General features: G+C 37.2%; 2 protein-coding genes across 2 annotated transcripts; one reads left to right on the top strand and one right to left on the bottom strand.

Annotated features, from left to right (window-relative positions):
* The first annotated feature begins 9,513 nt into the window (after positions 1 to 9,513).
* Positions 9,514 to 10,547, top strand: LOC5567338 (cytochrome c oxidase subunit 7A1, mitochondrial). Its single transcript, XM_001651718.1, has 3 exons — positions 9,514 to 9,985; positions 10,171 to 10,254; positions 10,314 to 10,547. Exons 2-3 carry the CDS (start codon positions 10,177 to 10,179, stop codon positions 10,458 to 10,460), a joined length of 225 nt encoding a protein of 74 aa, XP_001651768.1. The 5' UTR covers positions 9,514 to 9,985; positions 10,171 to 10,176; the 3' UTR covers positions 10,461 to 10,547.
* On the bottom strand, positions 10,537 to 11,996 carry LOC110677248 (coiled-coil domain-containing protein 28A-like). Its single transcript, XM_021848351.1, has 2 exons — positions 11,443 to 11,996; positions 10,537 to 10,929 (listed from the first exon to the last, which is right to left on the bottom strand). The coding sequence occupies exons 1-2, from the start codon at positions 11,657 to 11,659 to the stop codon at positions 10,715 to 10,717; spliced, it is 432 nt and encodes a 143-aa protein (XP_021704043.1). The 5' UTR covers positions 11,660 to 11,996; the 3' UTR covers positions 10,537 to 10,714.
* Positions 11,997 to 12,224: the final 228 nt, after the last annotated feature.

Genomic DNA, 12,224 nt, shown 5'->3' with positions numbered 1-12,224 from the left:
ATTACACATTTAAATTGTCAAGTTCTAACAAGGGAAGGTCACGATGGTGTTACACGGAGTTTTCAACCGGACTATTTTTGTTAGATTATACATGTCGAAATATGAAAAACCCCAAAGCCTTTCGGGTGATGGACACGTGGTGTAGCCAGGAGGGGCTCAGAAAGGGTCGATTTTGTACGAATACATTGAGGTTTTTAATAACAGTTTACTTTGAACACAATACTTTTCACTTTTTCAGCCATAAAAACGGTGGGCTTCATTTGACGTTTCGTGAGAGGGGAATCTGGGCTGCATATGACGTTGATATTTTTCCTCTTCGCGAGTCTCTCTCAGATGCAAACCAACTTTATGATGATGAATAACAATTTATCCTGACGTCCAATCAAAAAGTGGTCTCCGGCAAAGTTGTAGCTAGGAAGATTTCACATAAGAAGAATGTGTTCACTTTTCCATAAAATATTATGACGAAGAGATAGAGAGCTGAACACAAAAGATTGGCGTTTTCCATAGTAATCTTCATATAAACTTCAAATGGCGTGTGCACAGTCAAATTTCTTCCGAATCACTTCAAACTTTGGGAGACTGCTATTTACCATAATTAAAATCGTTTAAGCATAGGGGAGCAAACATTTCAAAATTTGCATCACTCTAACCTACAGCTTGTAACCGGACGTCCAAACGTGCTTTCCGGTAAGATTAGCGGGTGGCTTAAGCGCCACTCCGGTTGGAGACCATCCACCTGTTTTCAGGATTGCCCGGCCTGAGACCTCTCAAGGGAAAGGGTTTTGGGGTCCAATAGTGGAGGGAAAGCACGAAGCACGGTTGGCTACGTTGTTGCAACAACAAGACTCCCCTTTAAATTACCGTAGACTGGTAGTCCGAGAAAAGGAAACCTAGCCGATAGTCCTGACCAAAAAATATCAACGTCATATGCAGCCCAAGTTCCCCTCTCACGAAACGTCAAATGCAGCCCACCGTTTTAATGGCTGAAAAAGTGAAAAGTATTGTGTTCAAAGTAAACTGTTATTAAAAACCTCAGTCGGCGGAGCAGTTTTTTCCAAAGTTGCTGTTAAATCTAAGCAGAAGATTAATTATTTCTAATGTCTGCTACGTTTGCTGGCATGAAATTTCACTCATACGGCTATTTATGATTCGATGTGATGCAAACTCAATCATTTTTTGCTGAGAGGTTCATGTGAGGATTTGAACAGCATGCGCATAATTGGTATAAACACAAAGTGGAATAAGAAAAAAACTCAGCAATCACAGAAAAAGAAGACCGTCTTCGCGAGTCTCGTCTCAGGTCCTGACTACTTTCGCACCTATTCTCATCACTGGCTGACTGTACACGTAAACCTCAAACTGAACCCGAAAGACTAGAGAGTGTTCCTTGGTTGTGGTGCTGTGTATTCAATTTAAACCATCAACACGGTGATTTTTGCTACAATGCTGTTTTCAGTACAGATCCGGTCAGTGCTCATGTACGTTTAGTGGGAGAAAATTTGAAAATTGTTGTTTGGCAACATAAGATATAAGCTTCCGGAATATTTGTTAGTAATTAAATTTGTAGTGAAATCGTGCATATTGCAAGAATAATGCTTCAAAATGGTTAGGCCAATAGATAAGAGTTCAATAATCGTTTGATATTGAACTTATTTTTGGATTGAAAAAATGAATTTTGGACGTGAACAAACATTTTCAGTGATATTTCCTGTCATTTTCCTGTCAAAATCATGAAATTAGCGATCAGCTGTTCAGAAACGACTCGTAAAATGGACTATGACGGTGGCTCATTATATTTGCCTACACTGAAATGAATTTTATTGTAGAAACTACTGAATCCATGGTAGAATTAGGAACTGCACCAGTGATTTTCAACCGACTAACTATCTGTTAACTTTACCAAAACATAGTAAACATCACTACACAAGAAAATATATTCGGTTTATTTAACCAGAGATGCAGTATGTATGACTAGAAACATTCTTGATTTGACAAGTTTGGCATTATACTTTTGTCCACACTTTGTTGTACGGTTTGTGTCACGGATTGAAATACAACGCTTTGTAGTGGATGCAACTATGGACATGGCCACATTTACTGAACCACGCAGAATAATATTGTAAGGTTGGATTTAAGAACGCGACTATTAGAACCAATAATTTTTGTTTTAATTAAATCAATCCATCTGTTGGTTTATTTCTAATTCGGCATATTTTTGAAACAACAAAATTCTGTGTCGAATGAAATATTGATGCTCGATTTTCATTTCAACAAATGCCAATTGTTGTTTTTTTTATGTTGCTAGCCGTACAGTGAATACTGTCCGAAACTTCAAACTAGACTTTAGATAGGAAAGAGGACGTAATCCTTCTGAAGCAGTTCACCAGACGTACACTGAAAGATGGCTTCCAAGAAGACACTGTTGCGATCTGTCTCAGAAGGTTACGGTAGGAGGTGGGAAACGTTCTTTTCACACTATCACTTCACTTGATAACTATTAGATTACTTCATAGCATTATTAGCTGGTATTGATATCACCATCTTGATTATCAACAGAATTTCTACTAACAGCGTCACCATTATCTATACCAAGTTTATCATAAACATCACATCTATAACCCAGCCACAACACAATACTACTGCTTCATCAAGTTTAAAGTATAAAACTGCTTATTAAACAAAATCACTAATAATTAAATCATATCAACATTCAATATTATTATCTTCATTAAATAAAAGAAGGGTCCTTGTTGCTTTTATCACTAATATTCACAATGTTCAGAATTAGCTTAAACCAGTTAAACCGGCAACCCTAACATGTTCCACAAGATAGGGAGAATAGTAGTCCTGCTCACTCTTATCAATTTTATCATTGCTATTGCGCTCTGCTTTTCGATACAGTTATGTATACATACTGGTGAGACCGAATCGACCGCGATCGGTAATATTCGCGCGTATACTCACCACACTGACCCTAGAGTATCGTTCTATATACTCAGGGCAGTTAGTTAGCTCTCGATCGTGTGCGCATGAGCATCTAATAAATTATATTTCGCACCAAACCTATCGAGCTCATAATATAGTAGTTTTTTCTCCTAAATAAAAGTGTTTTGCTCAATCAGTTCAACGCGTGTGTATTTTGTAGTGGAACGAATTCCTCCGTGTCCGAACCAGGGTATTCTCCGACGGTACCGGTAGGAACACACAATATCACCAACTATCATCACTCTATTAATTACCATCTTTGTAGCTTACTACACTTAACCACACAAACTTATTGGACACAATAACGTCATCACTATTTTCTTAGTAACATGATCAAAACCAGCGACGGAATTATTCATATATCTTCTAAAGTGATCCCCCCGAGGGGCTGAAGGCCGCACTAATAATGAGTACAATGTCCTACAACAATGAAGCGCATCGCACAACAATCACAAGTAGAGATTATATTAACCTTCCTTGTGCATTGGGGTCATTTTTGGCCAATCGGTACGGTAAATAAGCTGTAACTTTGTAGAGAAAAGAGATTTAAATCTGAAATTTCCTGACTTTTCCTAACTTTTGAAAACGAACATTTTCGTGCTAAAAGAAGCTTTCAGCGACCTCTAGGAGCGGCACTACAAAAAAAGTGACAAATTATGCATTAAGGGTCAAAAATGACCCATGGCTTTAAAACGCTCTCAAAAATCCGTTTTTTAACCGATTTTCGTTCTTTTAGCTTTATATGAAAGATATGGAACTCAAGAATGGAACCCTGGAAATTGTATGTCAGTTTGGCCATTTTGGACACAAGGGCACAAGGGAACCTGGAACCTGTTTCAGAAGGAACTGGCGTATATCATATTCAGCAGTTCATACACATGTATATAACGACGGTTCAAATTTCATGGTTTTTCATTCCGATTTACAAGAGCACCAAGAGGACCAACATTTAGATTTGGCCGGTATTTCGGAGTATTCCGGAACCGGTTCCGCTAGGGTGTGATGTGGACATTTTCAGACCATCATATAGTACCATCATGCGACGGCTCAAAATACATGATTTTTCATCCAGATGTAAATGGACACCATGCCATATACCTGGCGTTACGTTCCTAGTGGAGCAGAGCCTGCTTCTCAGCATTTATTAACGGAGAAGTTTACCATCTGACTATTTTTGTCTATGTATATCGCTTGGCAAGCACGATGATATTGTATGCCTGGGAAGTCGAAAAAATGTCCAACCCGGAAAGATCCTCGTCCGGTGGGAATCGAACCCATGCCCCTTAGTTTGGTCTAGCTGAGAAGCTGCGTGTTTACCGCTAGGTTTCCCAAACATAAAAATATTATATTAGAATATCATTTCCGTTACGGCCAAATTAGAAAAAAAATGATTATACAGTACACTCAGCATAACTGAATTTTGAACGGATCAGAGAATAAGGGAGGTATACAGTAAAAGCTAGAGTAACCTGACCACTGGATTACAACAGAGTTGAAACAGATTTTGTTATTCCGTTAGCGCCGTTTTTCTAAAAAAGAATGTTATAATTTTTAATGATTAGTAGTTAAAATAATAAAAATTATAACACATTTTACTCTAAACTAAACTAAACTGAAACAAATTATGTTATAATTCAAACAAAAGTGTAACTCATAATGTTTCGAATCAAACCCAAATATAACTCATTTTGTTATTTTCCATTAGTGAATTATAGCAAACTTTGTTATAAGCAATTGCTTTCACAAATTTTATGAAAAATGTGTTATGTTCTAACCAGTAACAAATTTGATGCAGCTTTTGTTAATATAACTGGTTTTGTTTCAATTATGTTTAAATTTGTTCCATGAATTCAAAGTACTTCTAGCAAAAATGAAACAAAATTTGATATTTGTAATAAATCTTTATATAATCGTGCTACAATATTGTTGTAATCCAATGGTCGGTAGTAGATAAAGTAACAAAAAATGCAATACAATTTCCTCTATACTAAACAAAATTGAAACAAAATATAATATAATTTAAACAAAAATGTAACTTATTATGTTTCAAATCAAACAAAAATATAACTCAGTTTGTTATTATTCATAACTTAATTATAACAAAATTTGTTATGTTTTTACATGAATAAAAGCGCACATGTATATGTAAATTCCCTCAGATTTTGTATCACGATTTGTTTTATAATTATGTCATAAATTTCAACAAATTTGAAATAGCCTTTGTTATTATAACTGATTTTGTTTTAATTATGTAAGGACATTGTTACAACTCAACGTGCATGAACAAAAATGAAATAAAATTTGATATTTGTAACAAATCTTGATATAATTGTGATACAATTTTGTTGTAATCCACTGGTTGCATACTGTGCACGTGCTGCAGCCTTATGTGCAGGAGCCGTAAGATCCAAGATAATCTCTACTGTAATCCTTACAGCGATTTTTCCATGGGTTCCATAAGCGGTTACCCTGAGATTTCTCCAAGAAGAAGAAAGAAGTAGAAGAAATTTTGTTCGCTACCAGACCGTTTCCGATAGAACTCTAGAAATACCAGCAATTCCATCAGGAATTTTGCCAGAAGTTCCTCCAGGGATTTTTCCAAGGATTATTCCAGGAATTTTTGCAGGGATATTTCTACAGGGATTTCGCCAAGACATTTCCTGCGGGAATTTCTCCAGTGATTCCTCCAGTAAAATTTTACCTAGAAATTATCCAGGAATTTCTCGAACGATTCCTCAGGGAACTTTTTCAGATATTACTTCTGGGCCACTCAGGCTTCTCAGACACCCGTCTAGAATCACATAACAAGATTGTGACGTATTGTAACAAAAGCTGTTAAAATAACAGAAGTTTATATAACTTTGTCAAGATGGCTTTGTTCTTACCTTGTCACATTTTTTGTATCAGATTAATTACATGATATTTGTTATATTTCTTACATTGCATGTGTAAGTTGGTTGTAAATAACATCTCAAGTTTTGAACAATAAAAAAATTTGCAATAATGTTGTTTTGTTATGGCAAGTCGGTAACACGTTTTGTAATCATATTGGTATAATTTTAATAGGATTTGTTTTATTCTATATTTATTTTGTGTTTAATTTGTTATTCCAACAACTAACGGTATATGTTTTTTAACAACTGGTCTTATAATTAAATCATATAAGAGCAAAACTGTCATAATCTTGTTTCTTCTATCTGGTCGGGGACTCTTCTTAGCATTCCTCTAGGAATATTTCTACAAGGACTTATGCAGTGATATTTTTAAGGCTTCCTCGAAGTTACAATACAACGATGTCTTAAGCATTACTCGAGATATTTCTCCATTTGTTTCTCCAGAATATTCTCTGGTAGTTTTCTCGAGATTCTTCTACGAATTATTCCTGAGATTTCCTCCGGGATCGCTCCCGAAATTCTCCTGGAGAAATTCATCTAGGGATTCTACAATAAATAACTTCTTGAATTCCTATAGGGATTCCTCAATAGTTTACTTTAGGAATTCCCTCAGGCATGCATTCAGGAAATCGCTACACGAATTCTTCTAAGGTTTTTTCAGGTAATCTTCCAGGATTTCCCCTTCAAATTTCTTTAGAGACTCGTTCTGGGCCTCCAAAAACTCCTCCGGGCAATTTTTCGAGAATCCTCTATAAATTCCTACATAAATTTACCCATGAATTCCTCCAGAGATTTCATCAAAATGAATAATAATTCATCCTGAATTTCATCTGCGATTTTTTTAAAGATTCCTCTAGGAACTCCTTTTTTCAAGAAGATGTTTGAAAGAAAAATCTTAGATGAGGTCCTGAAAAGATTCCTAGAGCAATCCCTGGAGAAACCTTAAAAAAATTTCACAATCGAAACACGTTCCTGACGAAAAGTTTTCCTAACTCCTGGAATAATCCCAGGAAAAAATTTACTTTAGTAATCACTAGAGACATTCTTGCAGAAACTCCTTGCGAAATCTCTAAAGGAATCCCTGTAAATGTCTTGGCTGTCTTGGTAGTGTTATTCGAACAACACGCCAAGCCGTCCCATAGGGGACGTTAGCCAAAAAGAAGGACGTTTCAAGTAATGCTGTTCTATATGGTAGGGGAACTGTGGGTAAAATGAACAGGGGGGGGGGGGGGGGTAAAATGAACACGTTTGTGTTTTACGGTAATTATGCTATAAATCTATGCAAAACCTAGCACCATCCTTAATCCTCAGACTAAAAAACTATTTCGACAACTATAGCGCGATCGAGAACTGTCAAAAGCTGAAAAGTAAACAAAAACCAAGTACGCCTCTCCGTTTTCTCATATGATGTAAGTTTTCACTCGCGGAATTTAAGGTTTTTATGACTAAAATCATCGATAATCTATTGAACCGCGCAGCACATCATATCTTTAAGGTATTTATGATAAGTAGACGGAAATTTAAAGTACTTTTATCTTCTAATTTCTTAGAACAAATGATTTGAATAAGTTGATTCTTTGGGTAAAATGAACCACTCGAGATGGGGGTAATATGAACACCATGGCAGGGCGAATACTCCCGGATTTTATTTCAGATGCCGAGAGTTTTCCGGAGAAAATACAAAGACAGACATGGACCGCCATCCAAATGGTCGCAGCTAAACGTTCCATCGATTCCGGAATGTCTGTGAGATATGCATTGATCATGTACCAGATGCCGAGAAACATACCGCAACCCGTTCAATTTGAATGGTGTTCATTTTACCCCCACTGCATGTTCATTTTAACCCCAGTATATGTTCATATTACCTCCATTGTATGTTCATTTTACCCCCAAGTATATGTTCATATTACCCCCGTTACATGTTCATTTTACCCACATGTTTAGAAAATTGACTCTGTGAAAAGAAATTTTCAAAATTATAATAATGTTGATAAAATTCTATTTTGATCACAATACTTGAACTTGTTACGTTGCATAAACATCTTTCTTCAATTCTAAGCTATTTAAAAATAATCTGACAGCTTCATAAGCAAGAAAACATGAAAATTGCTTAGGGTGTTCACTTTACTCCCAGTACCCCTATGCCCTCTTCAACATCTAATCCAATTTCTCTCGCCGTTCCCTTACGGTACCTATCCATCTAGTATTCATTGCTTTCTTCTACATGCTCCCTCTTACTTCAAGTAAAATAGACCGGTATGCCGGTAACCAAATTAAATGCCTGTAAATATTGTTTGCAGGAATCCTAGGACGAATTGCTTATCGAATCCCTGGAGAAACTCCAGGAGGAATTGCTAAGATATTCAGCCTATCAAGAGCCCTATCAAAACTGGTCTAAAATGTATCATGAGAAACAATAGTTCTTCCTGGAGCAATCTCTGGCAAAAGCCCTAGTGAAGAAATTGCTGTAAGAATTGCGGTAGAGATTATTCGTGAAGGAATTTTCGAAATAATTCCTGGAGAATTCTCTGGAAGAACCTCTGGAGATATTTAGAGAGTGATTCTTGAAGGAATATCTGAAGGTTTTCCTAAAAGGATGTCTGGTGCCCTATTTGAGCAGGTCTCAAAATTGCGATTGATGTCAAAAGTTATAATAGTTATAAGTTAGAATTATGTCGAATGATTTCGATTCCTTATATTACATTTTTTTACTAATTTGGTAATAACGGAAATAAAATTCAAGTATGATAACTTTATGTTTAAGAGACCTATATAGCCTCAGCGGTAAACGCGCAGCTTTTCAGTAAGATAAAACTAATGGGCATGGGTTTGATTCCCACCGGTCGAGGATCCTTTCGGGTTGGAAATTTTTTCGACTTCCCGGGTATACAATATCATCATGCCTTGGCATATATACATAGGCAAAAATAGTCAGATGGCAAACCTCTCCGTTTATAAATGCTGAGAAGCAGGCTCTGCTCCACTAGGTGCGTAACGCCAGATATATGGCATGGTGTCCATTTACATCTGGATGAAACATCATGTATTTTGAGCCGTCGCATGATGGTACTATATGATGGTCTGAAAATGTCCACATCACACCCTAGCGGAACCGGTTCCGGAATACTCCGAAATACCGGCCAAATCTAAATGTTGGTCCTCTTGGTGCTCTTGTAAATCGGAATGAAAAACCATGAAATTTGAACCGTCGTTATATACATGTGTATGAACTGCTGAATATGATATACGCCAGTTCCTTCTGAAACAGGTTCCAGGTTCCCTTGTGCCCTTGTGTCCAAAATGGCCAAACTGACATACAATTTCCAGGGTTCCATTCTTGAGTTCCATATCTTTCATATAAAGCTAAAAGAACGAAAATCGGTTAAAAAATGGATTTTTGAGAGCGTTTTAAAGCCATGGGTCATTTTTGACCCTTAATGCATAATGTGTCACTTTTTTTGTAGTGCCGCTCCTAGAGGTCGCTGAAAGCTTCTTTTAGCACGAAAATGTTCGTTTTCAAAAGTTAGGAAAAGTCAGGAAATTTCAGATTTAAATCTCTTTTCTCTACAAAGTTACAGCTTATTTACCGTACCGATTGGCCAAAAATGACCCCAATGCACAAGGAAGGTTAAATCGGTCTTCTAATATGTAACTGAGATCTAGCCTAAAGTTGATCATTTTGCATGAAAAATCGAAATAGTTGCAATTTTTTTCCAATACTGTATACAACGACCAGATGTTTACTTACCTGTTGTTTATTTTTTCTTCTTAAATCTAGTTTGTCGCCGTCAAATTATTTTTAAGACCGTTAGCGTTAAAACGCTAAGATTTTCAAATTAACTATCCCTGTGGCAAATACACGCTCAAAACTATGCACCTATCGAACTGAAAGTGATTCGCGATGCCAATGCACCGCACGGTTGATAAAAATAGCGCAATTGCAATACGACGGCATAGAGAGAGAAAGAGTGCATTACGCCTGCCAACTTACCGTCAGACGATTCAGTTTTCCATTCCTTCACTTGTCCGTGGAAAAGTGCATCGCGTGCATCAGAAAAAAATCAAGAATTAATTTTTGATTATAAGTTATTCTGATAAAGGTAATTACTTGAATGGTGTTTCAAATTTGATATGTGAAGTTTTCCTTACATATAGATAAGAGGAAACTCATAGTTTAGAAGGTTACAGAAACTATCTAAAAAGTGAAAATCAGCAAATTAATTGATTGCATAACTGGAACAACCAAGGAGTGGAATCTCAGGATCATTTTTTTCAATACTTCCAGATCGTCATGGGTCACCACGAACCAAAGGTTTATATCTCGGACAAGCTGCCCGACTCGTTGCGCAAATCGATGCAAACTTTCCAGGTAAAAGTGTTGATAGTATGTGATAACAATGGTCAACTGACACGATTTTTTTCTTCCAGGCTAAGAACGAACTGCCCGTTTTCCTAAAGGGTGGTCCAATAGACAAAGTGCTGTTCATGACCACCATGGCTTTGTGTGGCGTAGGCATTCTGGGAATCGTTCGGGTTATCTACACGATGGGTTTCGCCAAAAAGAAGGCTGACTAAACCCTGAATGTGATATCTTATGAAAGAAACAGTGCAAGTAATTAATAAAGTCTAAATATTTGTCGCGAAATAAATATTTAAATCAAATGATGTTTTATTACCAAATCACATTTATCAACATAGGAAGGTACATAAATTAAATTATTCGAACAAATTGGAAAAACACGAATGTCATGACTCCTAGAAAAATTGCTACATCTACTCATTGATGCATACCTACCGCTTAAAGCATTCCAAACTATCGCCTAAATGAGTCACTGCTCCACTTTGCTCGAGTGGAGTTTCTCGATCGAGAATGAGAGCTGCTCCAGCTTGGCCACCAGTTTTCGCATGCCATTTTGCGATTGAGCTTCGTTGTTGCCGGCGTTGGCACTGAGGGACGCCTCATTGCCCAAATCGAAGTGCAGCTTCGCCAGGCTTTCCTGCTGTTCCCGAATGCTCGTCATCTGTTCCATCGTGCAGCCCGACCCTGCATTTGTAAGGATTATAATCATCTATGATGGGAGATTCCCAACTTTTGCCTAGGAGTAATTCTCGCTAAAACCAGGCCGCCATCGGCATACATTGTAATAGAATTCAAATTTTGTGTCACTGTTCGCTAGAGCAGAAAGACAATCAATGCGTATTTAATACTGTGTGCAATCTTGTAGACTATTCCACAGAGCAGATGTTGGAATATTCAAAAGATTTCCTAATTTTATTGTAACGCAATCATGAGCACAATTCTTACAGAACTCTGAAAAATTGATTTTATTACAACTTTTCTCACTGACTAAAATTGATTTAACAAAAACGTTGAAACTCTTAGGGCAATTTGAAAAAAGGTTAGACAGGCTTGTTCTATACGATGCCACTTAGTTTTATATGTGTTTCAAGAGAAATATGAGAACAATGAATAATGTGAATAATTTTAACAGATTCGGTATGTGCTGATGGCGAGCTGGTTTCAGCAAGAACAACTCATTAATTTGCAATCCCTTACCAAACGCTTTCAGTTTGCCCGAGTGGAAATCCTCGAGCAGCCCGAGCAGGGCCCGTTCCATGTGTCGCACGTCCGGCACTTCTGATATGAAAGAGTGATGTTTTAGTGGGCGGGAGGTAAAACTATAGCTTTTGTTCAAACTAATCGAGCTACTATTGGCTGTGGCAGCATTCGAGTGTTGCCGGCTGCTACTGGCCTGCGAGTGGTCAGAAGCCATCTGGCGGAGATTAATCCGCGAACTGAGCGGGAGATTACTACTGCTACCTGAGCTAACCGTAGCCACACTGCTTGGGGTCAGCTCTGGACGCAGTTTTGGGGGGCAAACATAGGAAAACGCCACGGAACGAAACGGTTGTTGATGGGAAATCAATCAAATGATACCGAACAGAAACATGAAAAAGAATAAAGAAACAAAAAACATAGATTCTACTGTTGAAATCAAGCTTACATAAAAGGTGCAATCAATATATTCCAGTTTAACCTTAGCAGTACTAGCATAAAAAATTGATTCTTTAGCTTGCAATACCTTTATCAATTCTCAACCAATTTTGATAATTCTATCACGATTTCTTGGATGGTGAATGACCCTAGACCGGGTATTCTACTCTTGGTTGAAATAAAACTTCTGATCTTGGCAAGAGACAAATTTGGAATGAATTTTATTTAAATATCAACTAATCTATGTTTGCTATGATTAAGAGTCGCCAACTAGATCTCATCGCCAACACTCCTCCTCGACGGAAGAATCATAGCTGAGACACGGAATCTTGACTGCTTGACAC

Source organism: Aedes aegypti, chromosome 2 (genome assembly GCF_002204515.2).
Source record: "Aedes aegypti strain LVP_AGWG chromosome 2, AaegL5.0 Primary Assembly, whole genome shotgun sequence".
NCBI classification, from domain to species: domain Eukaryota; kingdom Metazoa; phylum Arthropoda; class Insecta; order Diptera; family Culicidae; genus Aedes; species Aedes aegypti.
The sequence above is the reverse complement of the archived record's forward strand: the minus strand, read 5'-3'. Positions and strand labels throughout refer to the sequence as shown.

Bases quoted from the DNA above. Each gene is read 5' to 3' on its own strand.
- LOC5567338 (XM_001651718.1), top strand. From the start codon at position 10,177: ATGGGTCACCACGAACCAAAGGTTTATATCTCGGACAAGCTGCCCGAC. The intron at 10,255-10,313 runs GTAAAAGTGTTG...TTTTTCTTCCAG, and splicing joins AATCGATGCAAACTTTCCAG to GCTAAGAACGAACTGCCCGT.
- LOC110677248 (XM_021848351.1), bottom strand. From the start codon at position 11,659: ATGGCTTCTGACCACTCGCAGGCCAGTAGCAGCCGGCAACACTCGAAT. The intron at 10,930-11,442 runs GTAAGGGATTGC...TTACAAATGCAG, and splicing joins GGGCAAACTGAAAGCGTTTG to GGTCGGGCTGCACGATGGAA.